The 24,972-nt window shown below is 31.7% G+C and overlaps 1 protein-coding gene and 1 long non-coding RNA gene across 3 annotated transcripts; one reads left to right on the top strand and one right to left on the bottom strand.

Annotated features, from left to right (window-relative positions):
* Positions 1–4,987: 4,987 nt before the first annotated feature.
* LOC140982607 (uncharacterized) lies at positions 4,988–5,838 on the top strand. Its single transcript, XR_012176316.1, has 2 exons — positions 4,988–5,081; positions 5,191–5,838. It is a non-coding gene; the product is annotated as an uncharacterized lncRNA (long non-coding RNA).
* LOC140982606 (uncharacterized) lies at positions 5,574–12,045 on the bottom strand. Of its 2 annotated transcripts, none has more exons than XM_073449181.1 (16): positions 11,558–12,045; positions 10,724–10,848; positions 10,539–10,627; positions 10,412–10,447; positions 10,121–10,208; positions 9,618–9,660; positions 9,431–9,531; positions 9,004–9,068; positions 8,304–8,800; positions 8,131–8,218; positions 7,949–8,038; positions 7,061–7,629; positions 6,783–6,918; positions 6,630–6,698; positions 6,319–6,450; positions 5,574–6,064 (listed from the first exon to the last, which is right to left on the bottom strand). In XM_073449181.1, the coding sequence occupies exons 1-16, from the start codon at positions 11,782–11,784 to the stop codon at positions 5,951–5,953; spliced, it is 2,469 nt and encodes an 822-aa protein (XP_073305282.1). In that variant the 5' UTR covers positions 11,785–12,045; the 3' UTR covers positions 5,574–5,950. The 2 variants fall into 2 exon arrangements, with proteins under 2 accessions (XP_073305282.1, XP_073305283.1); XM_073449182.1 differs by having other exon boundaries at positions 6,319–6,438.
* Positions 12,046–24,972: the final 12,927 nt, after the last annotated feature.

Genomic DNA, 24,972 nt, shown 5'->3' with positions numbered 1-24,972 from the left:
ACCAAAGTGAATCTTGGAACGAGCTATACCCTATTTTAACTTCAATCAGGAGTTCATCCGCCAGCGGTGGTGGTTACGGCAACAAGAGGCAAAAGGTAGGGTTACTTGGGTTTCTTTGGGAAATGGGTTTAATAATTGGACGCTTGTTTATGTTCTCTAATCTCTGGGTCGCTCAATCGTGTATTTACTGTTATTAGAGTTTAACAATTTTTTTTTAAACAGTCAACTAGACTTGTCAAATTGGGCCATGCCCGTCGGTTTGGCCCGTCCTGCCATAAAATTTGAGCGGGTCGGGTCGATAAAATATCAGCCCATTTGAAGGCGGGCCAAATGGGCTGAGCCCGTTTGGATTGCGGGCCAAGACGGGACGGGCCTAAACGGGGCGGGCTGGCCCAACAAATTAGGGTAGGGTTTTATTTTTTTAAATGAGTAAATCTGCCCACTACGTGCAGTAAATCTGCTCCTTCTCTCAAGTGAGTAAATCTGCCGATTGCCCTACTCTTTCTATCAGCAACTGTGAACGTAAGTTTCATCATCGATTTTGACTGAATTTGGGGGCTTGATTTTGTTATCATTTCTCGTCTCTCTCTCATTTCTCATTTCTTGTTTCTCTCTCTCTATTTAGTGGAGATGGCATGTGTCATAGTTAGCGTATGACTCTGGACTCCGTGTCTTTCAATTAGCCGATTCTTGGATGGCCATTTGTGGTCCTTAATAATCTGAATATTTAAGATAGCATGTAACACTAAGATGTAATTTTTTTGAGCAATGATGAGTATATTTTTTTGAGCTTTTTCTATAGAGGTAGCAGAAATAAATTTGAAGTGAATTAGGGGTTATGGAAGTTTAAAGCTAGTAGATTTGTGGAAACACTTGATATGAAATATCAGTCTCTGAAATTGTAAATATTAAGTTTGTGAAGTTGTTAGATAATTTGTTGGGATTGGGAGTGATTTGAGAATATGAAAATGGCTAAATCTCAGTAGCCTACTAAAGTCTTCGGATTGGTGGGGTTTTAACAGATTTTGAGGAAATATAAAGGAAAGAGAGTTTTTTCGGTGGCTACAGGCCATAGTTGTTGTAAATGACCCCTTTTCTAACACAGAATCTTCATCTTTTCAGATAATTGTAGGCTCAATTGACATAATTCTTTCGTAATAATGGGCCTTATTTCAAATTAGCCGGTGTAAAGAATCTGTTCCGGTATGTTTCAAGAATAATGATAACTGGATCTGGATTAAAAATCAACCTTCCCTACATGTCTTATTTTGTGATATGGCAATGACAAAAATTTTTGTCTCAGTTTTTTGATGGTTTTGATGGTAATGAATCACTGGGTTTTTTTATGGTAATTTAAAATCAACATTCCCTACATGTCTTTATTACTCTCCCTTTTGTGATTTTATTTTTCTCTCCTTTAATTTGAAATGAATCGCTGGTATATTTGATTTCAGATTCAGGAATATTAGAAAGCTGGTATTATTTATTCCAATAATTTGAAATTTAATACTTTCTGCCTTCTAGAAAGCATTTTATTTTTAATCAAAATCAGAATTAGTAATAATGAGTAATATTTTTCACTCATTATTTTTCACTACTTTCTGGAAGTTTTTTTGAGCAATGATGAGTAATATTTTTCAGTATTGTATTTGCAGATTATGGATTCTAATATAAACCAAAGTATTNTAATGAGTAATATTTTTCACTCATTATTTTTCACTACTTTCTGGAAGTTTTTTTGAGCAATGATGAGTAATATTTTTCAGTATTGTATTTGCAGATTATGGATTCTAATATAAACCAAAGTATTAACATAGATGATTATGAGGAAATTGGAAACAACAAGCATGGTCAGAGGAAGCTACATCAAAAAAACCTAAAGAATATTTTGATGNAGATTATGGATTCTAATATAAACAAAGTATTAACATAGATGATTATGAGGAAATTGGAAACAACAAGCATGGTCAGGAGGAAGCTACATCAAAAAAACCTAAAGAATATTTTGATGTCTGGAATTATTTTACCAAAAAAGAGATTGGTCAAGATGGTATAAAAAGAGCCGAATGTAAGGCATGCAAGAAAGAGTATAAATGTGGGGGAAAACAATGCGGGACTTCTACATTAAGGCGTCATCTTCAAAATTGCAAAATGGTAAAATTTCATGATGTTGGACAAATGATTATTGATCATGATGGGAACATGAGGTCCAAAAAAATAGATCAAAAAATTTCACGTGAGTTATTAGCTGCTGTTGTTATTAAGCATGATTTGACATTTTCTTTTATCGAGTATGATGGTATTAGAGCTTGAGTTAAATATATAAATCCTGATGTGCTTTGTATTTCCAGAAATACTCTTGTTTCTGACATTTCAAGAATCTACATGAGAGAGAAAGAGAAACTTAGTCAAACTTTGGCTAACATAAAAAATAGAATTTGTTTAACTTCAGATGTATGGACTGTATGCACTAGTGAGGGATACATTTGTTTGAGTGTCCACTTTGTTGATGATGATTGGAAATTGAATAGTAAAATACTTAGCTTTGCTCATATGCCTCATCCACACTCAGGAGTCGAATTGGCATCAAAATTGTTTGGATTTTTGAAGGAATGGCGGATTGAGAAAAAAGTTTTCTCTTTAACATTGGATAATGCATTAAGTAATGATAATATGCAAGGCATTTTGAAAGAACGACTCTCGTTGCATGATATCTTATTGTGTGATGGTGAATTTTTTCATGTTCGTTGTTCTGCTCATATATTGAATCTCATTGTCCAAAAAGGTCTCAAAATAGCTAGTGTAGCTTTGAATAAAATTAGAGAATCTGTCAAGTATGTGAAAGGCTCAGAGGGTAGAATGAGAAAATTTGAAGATTGTGTGAGAGCAGTTGGTAACATTGACAGTAGTATTGGTTTGAGATTGAATGTGCCTACTCGTTGGAATTCAACATATTTGATGTTGGATAGTGCCATCAAACATAAAAATGTGTTTTCTTCTCTTCAATTGAATGATAATAATTATAAATATTGTTCTTCAAGTGAAGAGTGGAAAAGAGGAGAAAAAATATGTGAATTTCTTAAGCCATTTTATGATACTACTAATTTGATCTCGGGTTTTTCTTATCCTACATCAAATATGTAATTCATGCAAGTTTGGAAGATCGAGATTTTGTTAAATGAGAACTTGTCAAATGAAGATTTGGTTGTAAGTGATATGTGTAAAAGGATTAAAGAGAAGTTTGATAAGTATTGGAATCAATATAGTGTGGTGCTTGCATTTGGGGCTATTCTTGACCCACGAATAAAGCTTTCTATGTTAGAGTTTTTTTATTCGAAGCTTGATGATGATCATATCAAATGCCAAGAGAAGATGTTGATTGTGAAGGCAAAGTTGTATAAGCTTTTTGAGCAGTATTCTAACGCCAATCAGACAAGTTCTTCACAACCAAGATCATCTTCTGTAACAATTTCACATACTCAAAGTGGAGGAGAAATTAAAAATAAAGGCAAAAGAATATATGATGTAAGTATTAAAATGATTTATTTCTTTTATGTTTCTTATATTCACTCTTTGGTTTGTTTTTATATATATATTGCTTTACCATAAGTTAATTGATGTAGGAAATCATGGCATATGAGAGTAAAACCATTAGAAGTGCGGGAAAATCTGAATTAGATCTTTATTTGGAGGAGCCAAAGCTTGAATTTGCATATTATCAAAATTTAGATGTTTTGGAGCATTGGAAGAATCATAAGTATCGATACCCTTCACTTTCATTGATGGCATGCGATATTTTGTCTATTCCCATAACTACGGTTGCATCAGAGTCAACTTTTTCCATTGGTGCTCATGTGCTCACCAAGTACAGAAGTCGCATCCTTCCTGAAAAAGTACAAGCTCTTATTTGCACGCGTAAATAGTTGCGTGGTTATGTTTATGGTAAATTGATATATTGGCTTACTTCGTGTCTTTTAGATGCAGATGATGATGAATGTGCAAATTTCAAAACAACTTCATCTCGAGAAGGATCCAATGATGTTGAAATTTTTGCTGAAGAAACAGTGGAAGAAGCTATTGTAGAAGATGAAGATTGAATGGAGTTTAATGAGAATGAACTTTATAGTATTTGTTTAGTTTATTCGTGTTTGGTTTAAGCACTTTACTTTTTATGGATTATGTTGTATGATTTCTTAAATTTTTATTTTAATGTTTGCAAGTATTTTATGAAACTATTTGACAAAGTATATTTTTCTTGTATGTTTATTATAATAATGTTTAGCATTTTTTTTAAAAAAAAATAAGCGGGTCGGCCCGCGTAATCCGCGGCCCAAGGTGGGTTGGGCTGGGTNTCGGCCCGCGTAACCCGCGGCCCAAGGTGGGTTGGGCTGGGTTGGCGGGCTGGCCCGCCCGCCCCGCCTAATGGCGGGCTACGACGCATAGCGGGCTGGCCCGCCCCGCCAGCCCGTTTTGACAAGTCTACGGTCAACAACATCAAGTTTTAAACAAATTAAACCATCAATAAAAAAAATTCTTAAGCCCAAAAATTATAGCCTAGGCTCCAAACAAATTAAACCATTGTTAATAAAAAATAAAAAAAAAGAGTTCCTAGACCCAAAAATTATAGCTTGGGCTGGAGCCCACCCCGTCTTTGGGGTGGCTCCGTCCTTGGTTGTTACTTTCTCTCCAACCATAGAAATATCATTTGATTCAATTTGAATCATTTATTTCTCTTATTTCTTTTGGAATTTCTTCACTATTCATTTCTTACTCACGTCTTCTTTCCGGAAGTCTATGTTTAACTCATAAGTTATCTAGTAGATCATATTTTGCGTACTTTTACGAGGTTGTATTTATTGAAAGAACTAATACCAAATACTAACTCCTCCAATATGGTATCAAATCTCTTAATTTACTTAAAAATTTACAAGTCATGTAAACAAAATTGATGATATCACTCTTATTTTACTTAAAAAGTTACAAGCCATGTAAATTAGCTTCTGGTTTATATGTGATTGCTGGCCTGTGGATATTATCCTCTCTGGGGAGTTGCTGCAACTTCTTGACCTTATTTTACATTGGTAATTAGCTTTCTGGCTATCATCATGGCTGTTATCGAATTGTAAGCTACATTACTACCAGTTCCTTACCGGGTTTTCCCTTTATTCCTGGATTCACCCTCGAAAATAGGTACCATTTTGCTGCACACTGTGCCTGTGATTTACGAAAAATACGATTATCAGATCGATGCTTTTTCTGAGAAAGCTGAGGCAGAGTTGAAGAAACAATACGCAGAGTTCAATGACAAGGTTTTGAGTAAACTTCCAAAAGGCCTCAAAGACAAGCTTGCTTAGATCTTGTGGAGTGGTGGTATTGGGTTTTTACAGTGGGATGTTAGGTATTATCTTTTAACTTAGTTATTTTGTTTTGTAACTCGGTTGTCTCTGATAGAGTCCATTTTCACTGTGATTGTTTGCTAAGCCTCTGATTTCAAAATTTAAGTGATGGATGTCGAGTTTTGTTTGCCACTAAATTGCTTGATTTGAATTGCTTCAGTCCACTGGCCGACAACAAATGAATGGATTACAATTTGTATTAATTTTACAAATACAACAAATTTACAATAAATGAGAGCCACTACTATACGCAGACAAATATTGAAAACACACACTTCGATTGTAATTGGCTTCTAGGTTCTAAATTGCAAGGGTATATCATTTCTAGCAGCAGCTCCTTATAACCCTCTACTCGTGATTTCGAGCAAGAATTCAATCAGATATACAAGCCTGCGCAATCAAACGTTTTGCCTTTGAATTCAAGTTCAATGATCAACAATCCTACCAAGGTTTTCGAATTGCTTTTGTTCCAGGAATTCATTTCTCTTGCAGTTGTTTCACACAAGGGATTAGATGATTGTCTTCCAATGTCAAAATTCGAAAAGTCCGATCTTTTAAAGAAAGTATGATAGTTGCTCTTTCTTTCTCGAACCTCCTTCTCCATATAAATCATTCCATTGTTTTAGCTCGGCCATTACGGATCCCTCAGAAGCAAAACTAGCAGCAACCTGTAAATATGAAGTGATGCCTTATCAATTCGCAATGAACTGTTGTGATTACTTGTGTGGTAGATGTTAAATAGAAGTAACTAGAATCATTTTTTTACATAGTTTTAATGTCCCAATTACTAAATCATAAGGAACATGTCAAATACAGGATTTTCAATCCTAAAAGCGAAAGGTACTCAATTTGAAGTGCAAAAAAAAAAAATTAGAGCAAGAGTGATTCATGTACTAATTTAGAGCAAAATAATTTAAAATACCTGGTTCTTTGCCTGCCTCACGTCTTCCATGTTCAAGGGCCTTAGAGAAATCACCTTTTCCTCCTTAGTTTCTTCTTTTGGAGTAGAAGCATCTTCCAAGCTCTGTCCTTCATCATGTTTCTGCTTTTTTTCCTATCGGAGCATAATAAAACGCAAAAGTTAAAAATAAGTTATAGTACGCAATGAAAGGCAGACACAAAATAATGAGAGATCTATCCAGCGATCCCAACTAGTTTGGGACTGAGGTTTGTATGAATAAAAAAGGAGAGTGAACAAAAAGGTTCATCTTCTGTGCTGAAATGCTAGCATACCCTATCCTTCTGTCTCTCTTGCTGTAGCAGTTCTCTTACTGGTCTATAAGCCGCAGTTATGCATAGATTCTGTTTCCAATAATTACCACCAAGAGTCATTAACAAAACACAATAAAGATTAACGTGACAAAATCTTCAGGAGAAAACACAAACCTTAAGATCACTTCCACTATATCCTTCAGTTATGGTTGCAAGCTCTTTAAAATCTAGGTCTTCGACCTTTTCTTTGGACAACAGGGTTTTTAAGATCATTTCTCTATTCTCCACCGAAGGAAGCTCCACCATAATTCTGTTTAACAGTAGTTCAAGATTGATTATACTTCAAAAATAACGTCCATTTACGGGAAACTCAAGCTGACATTTGTATGCCAGCGACCAAATTTATTAAATGGAATCCCAAAATACATGCAACGGACAACCAGTTATGATACCTGCGCTCGAACCTCCTAATTATTGCCTCATCAAGATCAAAAGGTCTGTTTGTTGCAGCAAGAACAAGAATGCGCTCTCCGGGTTTTGTCAGAAGTCCATCCCAATGTGTCATGAACTCATTCTTAATTTTACGCATCGCCTCATGCTCTCCTACTCTTGTCCGTTGTCCAAGCATGCTATCAACCTCATCTACGAAAATGATGGTTGGAGAAACCTTTGCAGCTAGGGTGAAAAGAGCTCGAACATTCTTTTCATCTTCACCAAACCATTTCGAAGTAATTGTTGACATGTTGACATTTATGAAGCTTGCTCCAGCCTCATTGGCGATGGCCTTAGCGAGCATTGTTTTTCCAGTACCTGGAGGGCCAAAAAGAAGTATGCCTCTACAAGGCTTAAGAAGCCCGCCATTGAAAAGGTCTGGTCTTCTAAGAGGAAGCATGACCAGCTCCTGAAGTAGTTCTTTAGTCTCATCCAGAGAACCAATATCGGCAAATGTGACTCCAATCTCATTTGCAGGAATAACTTCAGGCCTTATGCGCTTTTCGAATTCATTGTCAGGGGGGATTTCCTGGCATTATTAAGGATCAAGACAATGTCAATAAGACAAAAAGGATCAAGATAAAGTTAATATATGCAATTGAGGGGTTGCTAAACTCATCTTTCCAACTTATAGCAAGGTTTAGAATAGATAAGAAGAATAATTTGGAAGGAAGCTGTAAAATCAAATCTGAAGCTCAAATGAACACGATAAGAGGGGGAAAGAGCATCAACATAATTTGTATCTCATCTGTGCAAAATCACACGGCCTGAATATTCACCACAGTTCTGTAATCAACAAAAATAGTACAGACAAGTAGCTTTAAGCCTGAGATATTCTCTCTTTCTACCTTTATCATTGAAGATGATTTTTCTGCCTCGTTCTTGCTCTCGGACTTAAATTCAGGTTTTCCTCCAGTACCGGCTTTTGCTTCAGTCTCCTAATATTTATCAAAAGAAGAAAAGCACGTAAAATTACAATCTGAGAACACTTGACAAAATTTTGAAAAGGATGAACTGTCAAAACACAAACCTTCAGCGATTCACCACTAGTCTCCAATTTAAGGGTGTCTTTGCCACCACTTTTCCCCTCCTGAAAAATGCTTAGCCCGTGGGACAAACTACACCAAATTGATTGAAGCAAAAAGAAGACATTGAGAAAGGACAGCAGCAAAAAAGAATCGAGAAATGAATATTTATCTCAACCTGTTAGATGATATGATAAGCTTCCCATTACGATACTCTGGATCTTTGATATTCATCAAATGAAAAGATATAGCAGAAACCACAATTTCCTCTATGTAATTACTGAGAACCACGGTATCCGCATGGCAGATTGATCCTAGATCATCACATTCAAGGTCATTTGCAGCAAGGACCTCAGCAATATGATTCTTGTTATCCTGAAACTGAATCTTCTTCATATCCTCTTCCAGCTGAGCTTTCCAGCTCACAAGATGAGTCTCATCTTCCGGTGGCCTAATCGCAATGTCATAAGGAAACAAAAGACTTAGTCTGTCATCTACCTCCCCGCAATCCTCTTCAAAGTCCAACATCCGAGAACCAAGAACCAAAACCGATCCTGATACTTTCTTTAGCATTCTATCAAACAATTTGAAGAATCTTGAGGATTGGAGAAAAAGTTTCTCAACATCCCTTACGTAGAGAATAATGCAGCTGGTCTGGGAGACTGAAATTAACACCTGCCAGAGAGATCTATGTCAGTATATCAAAGAAAAACTCAAAAGACAGCATTTTATTATGCCGAAATAGGAGAAAGGGACATTAAGATCACATAACACACATCATATGCAAATAGCATCAGGAGAAGCAATTATCAAATGGTGTCGATAAAAAGACTAGTGATATTCAGTTGACAAGATCAATCAATTCATGACAATGTTACCTTGTAAAGTGACTGTAAGAAGACTCTCTCATCAAAAGACAAGCTTCCAATGCGCTTAAAATGAGCTGATAAAATCAAGGCAAAAACAACAGATTTTAAACTTGATGATATAATTAAGAATGTTCTAAAAGATGTTTGTGCAAATAACATTATTCATCAAAACAAATGCTGTTCAAAGGGGGGAAACCCCAAATATTTAGCAAATTGGGACTTGAATCGAATAATCAAATGCTTGGGGAACATAGTTAGATCATTTTCAGGGAAATGATTTCGTACATAAAATACAGGGAAATGATTTCATACATAAAATACTTGAGCACGGGAAGGTACAAGCCAACCACACAACACCACAATATGCCATTTGTACTTTAAGCTTGCAACCGACACATACAAGAATCAGTGCCAGTTAAAAATGTTACGTTCAGACCTGGATTTAAAGCGGAGGATTGCACACTCATGTTGCTCATATCCGAAGAAACAGACGAAGTTCTGCGAGGTTTAAGAGGATTGCTGATTCCTTCATTGTTCCTTTAATAATAAGAACTAAAGGTCAATCGGGGGGAGTTCAGTCTTGATTGAATTGTGATGTTCTAAATGAAATTTGCTAAGCATACCTTCCCTTAGAGTCCAATCCACTGCTTTGCCTCGACAATGTGCCTTCATAAGATGAATTTCAAAAAACGCTAAGATCAAATTATCCATATCAATAATATGTGCATGCATGCAGAAAAAAGCAATTAAATTGCTTGTAATAGCTTTTGCTTGAGCATGTTGCATTCAATTGCGTATTGAGGTTGCATTCACAGCTTCCAATGGAATGCTCCTGCACCCTAAATTGCTCATAATGTTACGAGTTAGTCATCATTTAAGGTGAGTTCTTAATAATGCTTTTGCTGAGCTTCTTGGGTGAAGATGAAATGTAAAGGAATCCCCGTAAAGTGAGAAACTCACACTACCGTGTACTTTCTGATGCATCATATAAACAGGTTTTCCTCCATTATAGCTCCATTTGAGATTAATATAACAAAATGTAAGGCAATGCAAAATGCATTTTAAACAAACATGGAATTACATATATAAAAAAACATGCAAAATAAAACCATGCCTTACAATCTACCTTTGTTATCCCCTTTTGCTGGAAGAAACGAGCTGAGGAAAGTGGACATTCGTTGTAATGCTACTTCTGAGATAGTACCTTCGAGTGACTACGACGCAAAGAATTGAAATCAGTACTCTTTTCACTTTAAGCTAATAAGTTCACTTTCACTAACGAAGTAGATCTGATCGAACATTGCATTGAATTCTTGCTTCATTTTCTTAACTATAGGTGGACCTAAATAATCCTCTTACAGAAAAATTAAGAAAATAAAACTTGTCATTCTTCTGCAGATATGAAAAATATACTCACGGACTCTTTCTTGGTGCTGCCATACTTGCTCTGTATCTATAGATAGACCAATAAAAAACAATGATAAAGCTCAGTATAGAGATGTGTAAAGAATAAGCACCAGAAAAATAATATTCAGCTCAATAACCTTGATTGAGAAGTGGGTTATATCCAGCAACAGCAACTTTGCTTTAAAATGATGCGCTAGAGCTTTAGCAAGCGTTTGCTGATAAGGTTCTGCAGAAGGTAAAAATATAAAAGACTATAGCAACAAGAAAGTTGAGGAAATTTTAGTTGCTAAATTAGATTGGAGATAGGTGTGATTTAACATACCAGCAGGCCCAGAGAGCAAGATTGCCCGACTCGCAGCAGGTGAGAGATTACGAGTGTGCTTAGAGACGTCCAAATGGTTTAAATGAACATACGCCGCACTTGTTAATAATACACGGGTTCTCTCACTGTCAAAAACATCAAGGGAGAAAGATAAATACATAAGTTTTCTGGTTACAATGCGCCAAGGATTAAAAATTACACCCGTAGTTCTACAAATTAATTGGCTTGTTATTTGCCAATCCATTCGAGGACAAGTAACATTGATGACAGCTTCACGGTTAAGAACTCGGGGAGCTGTATGTTCATTTTCTGGAAAAATATACCTTACTTTCCTTTCCGTGATTATTGATTTTTTTCTTATCCGACATTCAAATCAATAGCCACAGCTAAACTATAAATAGATGTATGAAATATGCATAAAGAAGAAAAAAAATCAACTAAAACTGGTAAAATATCAACAGTTGTCTTCTTCGACCATGAAATTTGATACTCGAAAAACTAATGGTGTTTGAAATACACAAAAAGATAAGCTCCAAAAGCCCTCGAAGAATTTATGAGCGGAGTCTCCAGGTGAAAAATTGAAGAAAACGCGAACAATCAAAATCGTAATAGTAATAAGCATCGGGAATATTCTGAATCCTCTGACACTGGCTATTCAAGGCAACCATACAACCAATCATTCACTGATCGCACATCGTTTGCCTTTTCCGAAGTCAAACAAAAAGTCGATGTAAACATGAAAGAACAAAGAACCAAGCAACAAATGAAAGGACCAAATAAGTTATTTCTTCAAAGAGAGAAAAAGGACTTGCATGTTCTGTTCTCTGAACTCACCTGAGATAATAAGGGAAGTCGTCGAACGTGACCTTGCTTTCCTTTCCATCATCAATCAATCTGAGAAGCTCCGCCTCTATCTGCTCGGCCGTGATCCCCTCAACCACCGAAAAGCTCGAACTACCGGTCCATCTACCTACCGCCTGGCCGGAAACCAAACCGAGCCCCACCCCAACACCCACCCCTACGCTCAATGCCGACAACAAAACGTGCTTCTGCTCCATCATCTCACCGTATAATCAACACAAATCTTACACACACATATACATAAAATAAATTCCTATGTATACGTGCATGTAACACCGATATTCAAACGGTTTTTCACCCAAAAAAAATTGAATTAATCACCGAATCGAGAAATATATGAGAAAAAATTGGGTGAGGTTGGGAGAAGAATCGTAGATATCGAGGTTTTCTTGAGAAGAAATATGCGTATCTGCGAATGAGACGTTGGTGGATTCTTTTTGTTGACAGAGAAGAGTGGCGCTGCGGGCGGTATTTATAGACGAGTGGGGGGCGGCTCAGATGACAGGAGAAAATGCTGGGACTGTAATCGATATTTACTGGTTTGACTTTTTGACTAATTATTTACAAAGGTCGTCAAATTTAAAAAAAAAAATGTTTTATAAAAAAATTAAAATTTTTCAGGAATAATATATATTTGTATAACTATATTATAAAAATATTATAAAAGTTCTAAAAATATAAATTAAAAAAAAAAAAACAACTCTCAACTATTCTTTAGAAAATACACTTGAAGAATATATTTTTATAAAAAATTTACTCAAACATTGTCTGAACGGGTACTTTAAAATTTTTTCACTTATAAAACATTAAACACATTTTTTAAATATTTGTTCAAATAAAACCGAAATATTTTGGATATGGTTTTTAGTTTTCTTCAAGAAAATATTCGATGAAGTAATAATAAAATGATATTATGAAAAAATTGTAGTTTTTCAAATCGTTTCTTTCAAATTTTGAACCTATATGTCGAAATTGGATGTTAGTCATTTATCTTTTAAATTTTGACGATTTAATCTTTTTTTTTATATAGAATTACTAATGCGATATTTCATGCGTTGGTGTCTTGTCAGCATAAGGTTAGCAACATGTCAAAAAAATTACAAAAATAATAAATAAAATGTTAATATTGGAATTTGACAATATACAAAAATCAAATTACAAATAAATAAATATAACAAACCAAAATTACAATTTCTCTTTGTATGAATAAAGGAGTGTAACATACTGATGTACAAAAGATTGAATGGTTCTACTGTGAAATTGTGTCACGGATTTATATATGTGAAATGAAACTACTCGATCCATATTTATAATAAAAAATAATATTTGTTCATAAATTAGATCAAACATGTTATATATCTAACAAAATTGACCGGTAAAACGATCTCATAAGATTTTTTGTGCAAAAGATTTAAAAAAATATTCGATTATCCCTTTTATAATTTTTTTGTATCAGTGATCAATAATAGAAAAACATGACGATTTAGTCTAATGCTACCATAAGTTTGCTTAATTAGAGCGTTTTCATGGGCACATTTATAAAAACATTATTTGAAAATACTTTATTGCGTGACATTGATTTGATAATTTGAACAAATCTTTTATGTTCGATTTATGTAGCATTAATTTTTCTCATGTGTCCCTTTCTTCAATAAATGGTTTTTAGCAACCACCAATAATTGTAGCAGTGTGGACAATATTGATTATTGTGTGTGTGTGTGGATTCCCGAAATTATTGTTTTAAAAAACATCTTTTTAATCTCGTGCTTTTATACTGCTTAACGAATTGATTATTTCATAATATTATTGTTAGTTGTCAAACGTCGTTCAAATAAAATTTATGGAAGTTGCATACAATCTTCATCTCTTGAGATAATTTTTAGAATTGAGTTAGATTCAAGTATTAATCTTAACATGATATAAGAACACATATTCAATCGTTGTGTTTTGGACTGGTCATAGTTGGATCACTCGTTGGCTTGTAAACCTCACGCTTCAAATATTCATTCATGCGTGAGAAGAGTGTTAGTTGTCTCATTTTGGTTAGATAAAATTCATGAGAGTTGCATATACCCGGACTAGAATTTTAATTAATTTGTAAAAAAAATCAAATAATTGAAAATTGGCTAAATTTGATAGTATATGTTATTTTTTTAGATGAAAAAAATAATTGAAATTTAGATTCATTTATCATTTTATGATAAATATAGGGGTGTACTTGTGTGTGAGAGACGGTCAAAATTGACGTTTTTATCTGTAAAAAACCGACTACTGGTCTGAGCCGAAAAAAAAGTGGAGGGGATGCATCTGCTAAAATCAACCTCAATACTATGAGAATAATTTATGAAATTTTAAATGTTATTTAATTTAAAAATCAAAAATTATTAAATTAACACATGCATTTTATCGAATAAATTTGTAATATAATATAATTTATCTGACTAACTAAAATATCAATGTTTAACTCTCACGTCATAAAATAAAATAAAATAATACTAAAAACGGCCGTTTGTGATGAAATAGTTTTTACTCTGACTCGAAAATTCAAGCTTTTCTTTAGTAAAACTTTGGGAATTGGGGTGCGGGTGGGTTGGGAAATTTTATGCTATTAGGCGGCTTGTTTGGTTTTATTTGGAGGAAAGAGTTTTTTTTTTAAAAAAAAAAAAAAAAAATAGGTCTCTTGGAAGATGGTTTTACGAATCTTATCTGTGAATCGAGTCAACCCTACCACTATTCATAATAAAAAATAATAATTATTAAATTAACTAATGTAAAATAATATTTACCAACATTTTATCGAACGAGTCAACCCTACCACTATTCATAATAAAAATTAAAAATTATTAAATTAACTAATGTAAAATAATATTTACCAACATTTTATCGATCTAATTTGTCATATAATATGATTTATCTGGCTAAAAAAATGTGTTGTGAACTTTCGGGTCATAAAATAAAATAATTATAGGCCGATGAGGTGAATGACACATCATCGGTGCTCACATAAGTGTGCACGGTAGGTGTGCAGGATATCAAAACTATATATATATATATAAAACAAAATAATTACGCAGTGAGTTGTTATTCCGAAGTTAGTTCGATAAATATTTGTAATAAATTGTATAACGTATTAAATAATCACGTAATTTATTATTAAACCGAATATAATTAAATGTGCATTTGACTCATTTTAAAAAAAACCGTGGATTTATTTTGTCATCAAATTACAAACAATACATAACATTAATCATACAAAGATAACAAAATAAATAAATAAAGCAAGGCAATCATATATTTTTTTACATGACCTTGTTCATTATTTCACTTTAATGTCTCTTACCGATAGTAAAATTGTAATAAATTAATGAAAAAACACTTGAAATAAATAAGGAACAAAAAAGTTAGCCTTAAAATTAATTAAAAAGGGATTAAAAATAAAGAATGAAATGGACCAAAACATAAATTAAAAAATAAAAAGAACCTTGTGCAATTTTGGATGATGATATTTCGTAATTTATGTCATCCTCCAAACCAAGTTTAATAACCGGACCGATGATGAAACAATTCTACCTCAACATAGCAGTGCAACAGATCGGGATCGTTTCAACAGGACGGTCGGAGCGGAACATTGTTATATCATATAAAATAATAATATAATATAATAAATAATATCTTTTAAATGTGTATTTAAATAATAAAAATATATATTTTTTATATTTTAAAAAATCAAATAAGCTCTAATTCTTCTAAAATAATATTTTTAACGAAATTCAGAATCTAAATAATTATATATATAACAAAAAAATAAAATAAAATTTAAAAAAAATTAATAAGCAATTCAATACCGATCCGACCAGTTTGACCGATTAAACGATTTTTGTGCGTTGTTTGGACCCATGATTGGTTTCAGCTCGAATCAAATTGTTTAGCCCGGTCTGATTATGAAAACACTGCTCCAAACCCATATTTCATTGCTACATCCAAAATATAAAGTATCATTGTAGCAATCTCCAAAATGGAGACTCGATATGAAGACGGGTTGTAACAAAATTCGTCCTTTATTTTGAAGAAATTAGTCTATTGAGCTTGATGTTTATTTATTGAGATAACTGATCAATGTTAATTAACACACTAATGGCAGTATATCATTCTCTTATGTTCTCTTGTTTTGGGTAGCACTTATTTGAGTGTTGGAGGGTTTCCACATGATAACTTCCTACGCTTCTTTTTGTTCGTAATGCAGGTGATGATCCATTAAACTTCTGTTCAGATTTGGAGGAACGATATTTTTTGCTTCCAGACTCTATCGACCACCGTTCGGCTTAATCGACCCGATTCAGTTAATGTTTTTTATTTTACTATTTTAATTAAAATGTGATTTAACTTTTATATATTTTTATTATATTAAGCCATATTTTTTTCTGTGGAGTGTAATACAAATTTTCTTTTTTCCTCAGTTTCACTTTGGAATAAAACCTAATACAAGAAAATGACATGTTTAGATGTTTATGGGAAGCATGCCTCCCATTAAAAACAACCTACAAATTGCCAATCTACACATGCAAAGTCTGTTCCTGACATTGACACACTAGAAAGTAGAAAGCCACTGGGAAAATGACTTTTCGACCTTTCAGTAGTTGATGCAAATAATATCACTAAACTTTAAAGTTGAACAGACTTAATTACTATTTTAAAAAAATCAAGGTGATATAGTTCTAACTGATAAATATTTGAGTATAGAATGTTTCAGATATGATAAAAATATATTATTTTTGTTTACCCAAACATACATAACAAGTATTGATATTAATAACATGTGTCTTTTCATTGATGAAAATGGTATAAAATATTGAAAATGTGATACTAATAAATGATATTCGAGTGCCAAATATTTCAGATCTGATACAAATATATGATTTTTGAGTACCCAAATATTTATCAAAAAAATTGTTAATAATGACTCATTTATTTTCTCGGATGAAAATCAGTATAAAAAATTACAAATGTGATACTAATATGTGATATTTGAATATATATTTTTATATATGGTACTGATAAATTATATTTGAGTACCCTAAAAAAAGTGTAACAAGTGTTATTAGTAATATAGTTATTTTAATTTTATACTCAAAGTATTGTATTTTGCGACAACAAATTATAAAAATAACACAAAATTTAAATGTAAGTGTTTAACCTTCTCAAATCAATTTCAATCCCCATTTCCAAAAATAAAAAAATAAAAAATTTCAATCCTTTTGCTCATGACAAGCAAAAGTGAGGGTAAAATGAAACAAGTAAATCCTTGAGAAATTGCTTGAGAAATTTAAATTTCCTGAAAATTCATATATTTATTTTTTAAAAAATAAATAAAAAAAGAGTAATTTCCTCTCGATAAGAATAAAAAATAAATAAAAAAAAGAGTAATTTCCTCTCGATCAATTCTTATTTTTTACTCTCTTAGCTTATGATCATAAACTTTCTTCTTCTCTAAGGAAATCCCATAAACTGAAAAAGAAAAAAGTGACCATAAACTGAAGTAATAAATAAGTAGGAGCGGGCTCGGAATATTTAATTTAGAGTATCAAACCAAAATTATAGGTAAAAACAAAAAAAATCACCTTTGAAACCGTCCCACGAAGTAATTTTGTGAGACAGATCTCCAACTTGATTTGATTCATGAAAAATATTATATTTCATGTTAAACATATTAATTTTTATTTTAAATATTGATCGACTTGATGTGTCTCATGAAAAATCACAAAAGACGTACTCATTTATGATTTATAATTAATTATTTTAGAGGGTGTGCATGCATGTTCATTTGTCACTGATTTGTCGGACCTAAGAGAAAGGGAAGCTTCCAAGTTTCCGAAATCTTGTGTTGTGCCCGTTCATAGATCTCGGGCACCCAATTAAGTTGCACGTTTTTATTATACTATTTCAATAATTTGAGCCTTATAATATATAATAAAAAAATAATATTTTAAAATTGTAAACTTAATTGTTAATTTATGATAAAAGTGCAGTAAATCTTAGACTTAATCCGGATGGCCTTCGAGCTTATTATATGGAGGATTGACTCATTTTGTCCCGATCCTTTATAGAAACTACACTGAAATTTTGATATATAAATTTAAAAAATAAATATAAAAAAGAAAGGAAAAAAATCCAAATAAGAATTGATTATATATAACTTCATGATTAAAAAACAAAGACTCTATCTNAAATAGGAAAAAGGGTATTGGGATGCTTCCAAAATCAATTGATTTTTCTTGTCCACCAGCTTCTTTTCCACATCAGCATCACATGGTTCCTTTTTCCAAGTGCTATATATAAGCAACATTAGCTACGATTGGTGGAATACACGTAATGCCATTTTAATTTTAGCTTCTTTCTTGAAAGTGTAGTATTATTCGAATAAAGATCTCGTATCAGTTTTGTACCCCCCAAAAGAGAAGAAATCTTTCGTAAAGTTAAAAGAAATTACAATTCATTGATTAAGAATGTTATCGGAAGGCAAAAACTTGTGTGAGACGGTCTTACGAGTCATATATTGTGATACATATATCTTATTTGGGTCATCCATGAAAAAGTATTACTTTTTATATTAAGAGTATTAATTTTTTTTGTGAATATCGGTGAGGTTGACCCGTCTCACAGATAAATATTCATGAGACCGTCTCACGATTGACCTATTCGTTACGAAAAATGAAACAGACGATGTCGTTGAAAATTTATTCTCGATTTATAAAGCTTCCATGGTACACAAATTTTTCACGAGTTAATTAATTTTAGGTGTACAGTCGAATATTGTATGTATTCCTTAAATATACAAAAATGTACTTTGAATTTTGAAGGGACATGGCATTTCACTTTGGGTCTATCCTTCTACAAAAAGCACTAAGGAATAATTAATTACGAGAAATGAAATTTGAGGGAAGAAAAAAGTATTTCTTTTTTATTTTATAAAAGTTACGTATTAAATTTATAATATTCGTATAGTTTGTCTGAGAGTGAAATTCATTTTAGCATACGATAAATTGATATATAATAAAGTTAAAAAGTCAAATTCACCCTTAACTTAATTTTTCTTTTAAGTCTAATTATTATTAATAAGTTATAAACATTTTTATTTTAAAGATTATTTAACTTATTTTATTGATTATTTTTTAAAACAATTATATTTATTTAAAAATTATACTACGATAAATAATTAGCCACTCAAATATATAACTAATTTTTCTAATGCATTGATAAAAATATAATAAATAAATAAATATCATCAGAGCCACGATGCATTTTTTTCAGATGAACAAAATAAATAATCATCACTTTAATTAGTTTTAAAAATTTGGTATCGATCCGTTAGAATTCAAAAAATTGTTAAACATAAAAATTATAGATAATGAAAAGACAAATATTTTGGAGAAAAACATGCGTGACAGTCGAAGCACCGATACGCAACGCATGAAAAACGATAGTACTCATTCTCAATTTATGTCATGTTGAACAATTTCTCGAATTTTGACTGATCAATACTAGAATTTTGAAAAATTAAATATTGATTATTTTTGTTTTCGGTCGTTCGAAAATAATACCTCCAGACTATGTGATAGATATTTATTTATTATATTCTTATCATATCTATAAAAATATAGTTATCTATTTGAGTTGATAATTATATATCATAATATAATTTTTAAATAATTTTTTTTAAAAAAAAATCAATTAAATAATCTTGTTTGAAAATAAAAGTGTTAATCGAATTTATCAATAATAATTGAACTTAAAAACAATTTAAGTTAATGATAAAACTGTTTTTTTAGCTTGATCATATATAAAATTGTCAAATTTATAAATAAATAATGTATCAATCAAGTCATTTAAAATCAGTTCATGTACAATTTACCAAATTTTCAATTTATCAATAATTCATATATCAAAATGGATTTTGCCCTTTGTCCGAATGCCAATAGATTAAGACCGGCTAATGAAAAGTAAAACCTTTTTAAAAGGTTCCAAGATTTTTTTTTAGCTTTGGCTCTTCCAACTTTTCCTTATATCTCTCGTGAAGTTCCTTTTTTAACAATTTTTTTTTAAAAAAAAATTCAATGGTCACTTTGATTTTCTAGTTTCTATATAAAATAAAGCTCATGCATTAAGTTTTTTTTTATTAATTTAAAAAAGTAATAATACAAAAATACCACCCTCTAAGAACCAATTATATTAAATGTGACATTAAATAATATCGAGTAAATCTCGAGAGATGTGACATGAACCAGATCCACCACACAAAAAACCAATTAAAACTCAAATTTATTTTAACTTATTTTTTATGGCATATCCATGAAAAATCCACCAAGCTTGTGAACATGTGGGGAACCCAATACTTCTTGTACAAATTTTGTAAAGCTGCAGAGTAAAGGAAATGGCTAAAAGTAACATAATCATTTCATCAAAGACTAGATACCAAATTTACTTACGGTTTCATTGGTCGTATTTTGTGATACGGATATCTTATTTGGGTCATCCATGAAAAAGTATTACTTTTTATGTTAAGAGTATTACTTTTTATTGTAAATATCGATAGGGTTGACCCGTTTCACAGATAATGATTCGTGAGACCGTCTCACAAGAGACATACTCTACTTTTTAAACTTTAAAACATATATTAAATTAATGCGAAGGTTGGAGCCCTTTTTCGATCCAGCAAACATAAACAGAGTTGACTAATCTCACGAATAAAAATATGTGATATCGTCTCACAAAAAACATACTCTAATCATCGATAAGTCGAACACAAAGAAAAACATTTTCTTCTCATACAATATGCTTTATTAAATTATTATTATTTCTAAACGTTGTCCTATTTTTAGTCTCTATGCCTATGACTTTATGTTATTTAATTTTGAATATCTATATTCTCCAACGAAAAGAAATTGTTCTTATCAACATATATATTATTATATATGACTCGAAGACATTAATAATAAATGAGTAAATAATAACTTATTTGTCCATTTATTAGATTTTGTCCTAACAATTGAGGTCCACTTTGCCTGTATGTCATAATGACATGAAATTGTTGGGACATTAGTTGTGGTTAGTTCTACTTGGAAATTGACACTCTTGCAATCACCATGATGCTCGGCTCCTGAGTGTTGGACAAAAAGACAGCAATATTTAAATTTTTTTTAAAAAAAACTTTGTCAAAAATAAAATTTAATTATCATTATTAAATTTATTCGAGACGTGAAATTTGATGTGTTTTTATTTTTTTTCTTTTGTTTCTAAAGTATTTTTTACAGCAAAAAATTGTTTTCATAATTATATTACGATTCTCATTTAAATATGAATAGGATTAATTTAAAAAAAATTATACAAACACGTAACACTCGAAAAATGTCACTAATTATTGATAGAGTAAGTCTGTCAGTCATCTGCCGAACTTTAGAAAAATAAAACCAACTAGTCTTTATTTGTATGGAACTGAGATACTACATAGTTGAATAATTAGGTAGATAATTTGGTGCGATCAGAGCCATTTAATTGCGATCGGACGGATGAGATCAAACTAAAGAAAACAGTTCGAATATCAGATTAATTATATATTTCAAAAGTCTAAAAAACAAAACTAAATTACATAAAACCTGAACCGATCGATAAACACATTTAAATACGTTCACGGATACTTTGAAGAGTCAAGCCTAAACCATAGTCCCTCCCTGCAAATGTTGTAAGAATAATTTATGATTTAGAAACCACGCGTGCATTAATTAGAGTTAGTTTACTTAAGGCGGATCACAAAAAAATATGAGAAACTTTGGAAAAGTTTCTTGGGAAAGTTGCTAACCCCATGTGCACGTTGTGAGATAATTTTGGCTTAGAAAATTGGAAAGTCTTTGCCGACTATCTAATCTTTAACGCCTTTGTTATAAGAATGGTGCAAAATCTTGTCAGCCTGATGGCGATAATTAAGTTTGATTCGAGTTTAAAGTTTTACGAGTGATGCTATTTGTACATCAAATCTTAATTCACAAAGAAATCAGTATAAAGATTCAATTTTTCAAATCTTACGATATAATTGATGTAAATGTCGATGTATGATAAATTAGATGTACCTTTAGCATTATCCAAGTTTCATCGAGTTGGAAATTTCGCAAGTTTGTTTCAAGATTTTCGGAAAATATCTGAATCCATGATAATGAATGTTGCTTTGATCTTAAGTAAAATAAGAATGGAGTTTTAGAAGTAGGTCAAAAGTGAGGCAAAAACATATTTACATTTCATTCTCAACTTTAGAGGAAACAATGGTCCAATGGAATATCTAATCAAACTCTCGAAAAAGCTATAAAGAACACATGGAAGCCACAATTTCCATGATAATGACATCTTCTTTTACCCTTTGTCTCTTTAAATTTGTGTATTTTCTCAATCTTAATGATCATACCTACTTAGTTGCAACATTGTTTTAACGTGGTCCTTTGCTTTTAGATTCATATGCTAAACAAACACTTTCTTTTTGGGGGCAAATTATGTGGTATGTAGGCCTCCGGCTTCTCAAGATACTAATGACTTAGGAGAAATTTTGGTGAATCTTTCCACTTAGTGTATTTTTAGTTCACATAAAATTAATATTTTTTCATATAATAGTTATCACGTATAAAGAAATCGCATATCTATATTCATGAAACGAGTTGATCTGGTCTATACCTGCTATGAAAATTAATATCTTTGACATAAAAATTATAATTTCACTTAAATCAGTATATATTACAGAATATACTTTTGAAATACAAAATAATATTTTCACTCAAATGGACATATATTACTTAATAGTACTTCATAAAATAACTGACAAGAACTGATATTTTTGGAGTGAAAAATAATAATTTGGACATAAAAAATAATATTTTTCATGAGTCAGGTCGGATCGGAGTTCCGTTTAACAAAGTTGACCCATTAGATAGTCTCACATGAGTTTTTTGTGTTTTTCATATATTCAATTAGGCATGCTTAACGGACCGGTTCAGACTAGCACCGACCCGTTAAGCTCAGAATCGGGACCGATATGGATGAATCAGACCCGAAACCGCCTCCAATCCACTATTTGATGGATTGAACATGTTCAATATTTCTTAAACCAGTTAAACCGATTCTGATTCCGATTCTGAGAGTGAATCCAGCCCGTTACCGGATCCGATCCGAAACCTGATTTTTTTTTAACAAAAAATGGCCGCTGGGCCAACATCTGTTGCCAATGGCTACTAAATACTTTTTTTTTTTTTAAGTTTGGCCCCCCAAATTGCACATACTTTTTTTAACCCCAAAAATCAACTATAAATTTTTAATATTTTCACAAAAAATTTCTCTCAACTCTAAACTCCTGTACAATCAGTTTCATCTCTTTGTTATTATTTATCAACATATATTTAATAAATTTTGTTATAATTTTATCTACACCCAATATTTTATGTATTATTATTTATTTACTCTTCCGCGATTTACTCAAATAAATAATTCGAATTTCAGTGACATTATCTTCAAGCCGTGGAGGTGGAGTTCAATACATTTCTGCATTTGGTGAACATTTTGGTTATATCCCCCACTTTGATAAATTCGAACTTGGTCACAAAGGAGAAGAAGCCATGGAACTCCCGATCAAATAGATATGTACATCATCGTTCGTTGGAGCAAGCAACACGATGACAACGAGCACGACGACAGCCCAAGCAAAGCAAAACAAAGTTTGAGATCACTTCGATATTGGAAAAAAGGTATGAACAATTCTTTTGTCATATGTAAAATTTACAAAATATGTGGTGGTTCCGGTGGTACCGATACTTTGAAAAAAATATTAGTCAAGGTACATAAACTTGACCTTGATACTCTACAACAATTTGGTGGGAAACCAACACAATAACAAATTAATCATTCAAATGGTAAAGCTTTCACAATTATAAAAGAAAATTTCGAACATTCATCGTTAAATTTGTAACGAAATGTTAACTTTTCATATAACTGAATAAGAAAGTTTTGTTGAATTTACTAATTTTATTCAGCCTGATTTTCATAATATTTCTAGGAACGCACTTGAGAAGTATTATTTTGATATGTATAAGTAATATAAAGAAATACTAAAATCACATCTTTTCAATATCTTATATAGTTAGTCTGACAATTGATATTTGGATCAATTTAAATTCTTAATTTTATCTTCTTGTTATATTTCATTGAATTGATGAAACTTAGACAATGCAAACAAGAAATTTAGCGCTATATCATTTATAACCATAATATAAAACATACAATATAGCTAAATATGTTTTAAATGTATTTAAGATTTATGACATACAAAATAAAATAATTTCGATCACATTAAATAATGTGAGTGCCAATAATCTTGCGATTAAATACCTTAAAGATTAGTTAAAACTAATTTTAGATTGTAATTTGCTTCATGTTAAATGTCATGTCATATTATCAATTTGTGTGTTAAATGTGCATGTGATGAGTATATGTCTATTGTAATAAAAAAAATTCAAAGTATGTAAGAAATTATTACGTGAAAGAAGATATTGATGTGATTAGAAAACATTAGTCGAATCAAATGAGATTGAATCTAAAAAAATTTCTCTTCCTGTTGAAACTATATGCAATTATTTATAGAGTGACTCTCATGTAAGACCGTCTCACGGATCCTAATATGTGAGACGGGTCAACCCTACCAATATTCACAATAAAAAAATGCTCTTAGCATAAAAAGTAATACTTTTTCATGGATAACCCAAATAAAGACCCGTCTCACAAAATACGACCCGTGAAACCGTCTCACACAAGTTTTTGCTTTATTTATATCATTTGTTTCATACTTTGTTACGTTTTCAAGATTTTGTTAGTGTATATTACAATATTGTTGCGGTAGAATCTCTAATGTTGACTCACGATGATTGTAATATTTTGAATAATTGTGTTTTTTTGTCATAAATTTTTAAAGAAACAACAAAATTTTTTTGGCATTAACTATCTTATTTCAACTATTTTTCTCCTTTGCTTTTCAAAATGTTTTATAAATTTATTGAATATCGTTTGATGTTGTGATACATTATTTTGTCTGAAATATGGAATTTTTTTTAAAAAAAATATTGAGAATATCCCAACTGCGCATGTCTTAGCAACATTACTTGATCATAATCAAAGTTAAGGTGTGTTAGACATGTTTTTTTGAATATCATGATAATTTTCTCGGAAGAATGTTGACGATCAAAAGAATTCAATCATGCATTCTCTCTAAGAATTGTTTGATTTTTATGTTAGTGAACAATGTAAAACGAGTGCGTTGTTGGAGGAGATGCCTACATAGAAAAGCAAAAGTGGAATACTTAACT

This window comes from Primulina huaijiensis, chromosome 8 (assembly GCF_012295235.1).
Source record: "Primulina huaijiensis isolate GDHJ02 chromosome 8, ASM1229523v2, whole genome shotgun sequence".
Classification (NCBI taxonomy): domain Eukaryota; kingdom Viridiplantae; phylum Streptophyta; class Magnoliopsida; order Lamiales; family Gesneriaceae; genus Primulina; species Primulina huaijiensis.
The sequence above is the reverse complement of the archived record's forward strand: the minus strand, read 5'-3'. Positions and strand labels throughout refer to the sequence as shown.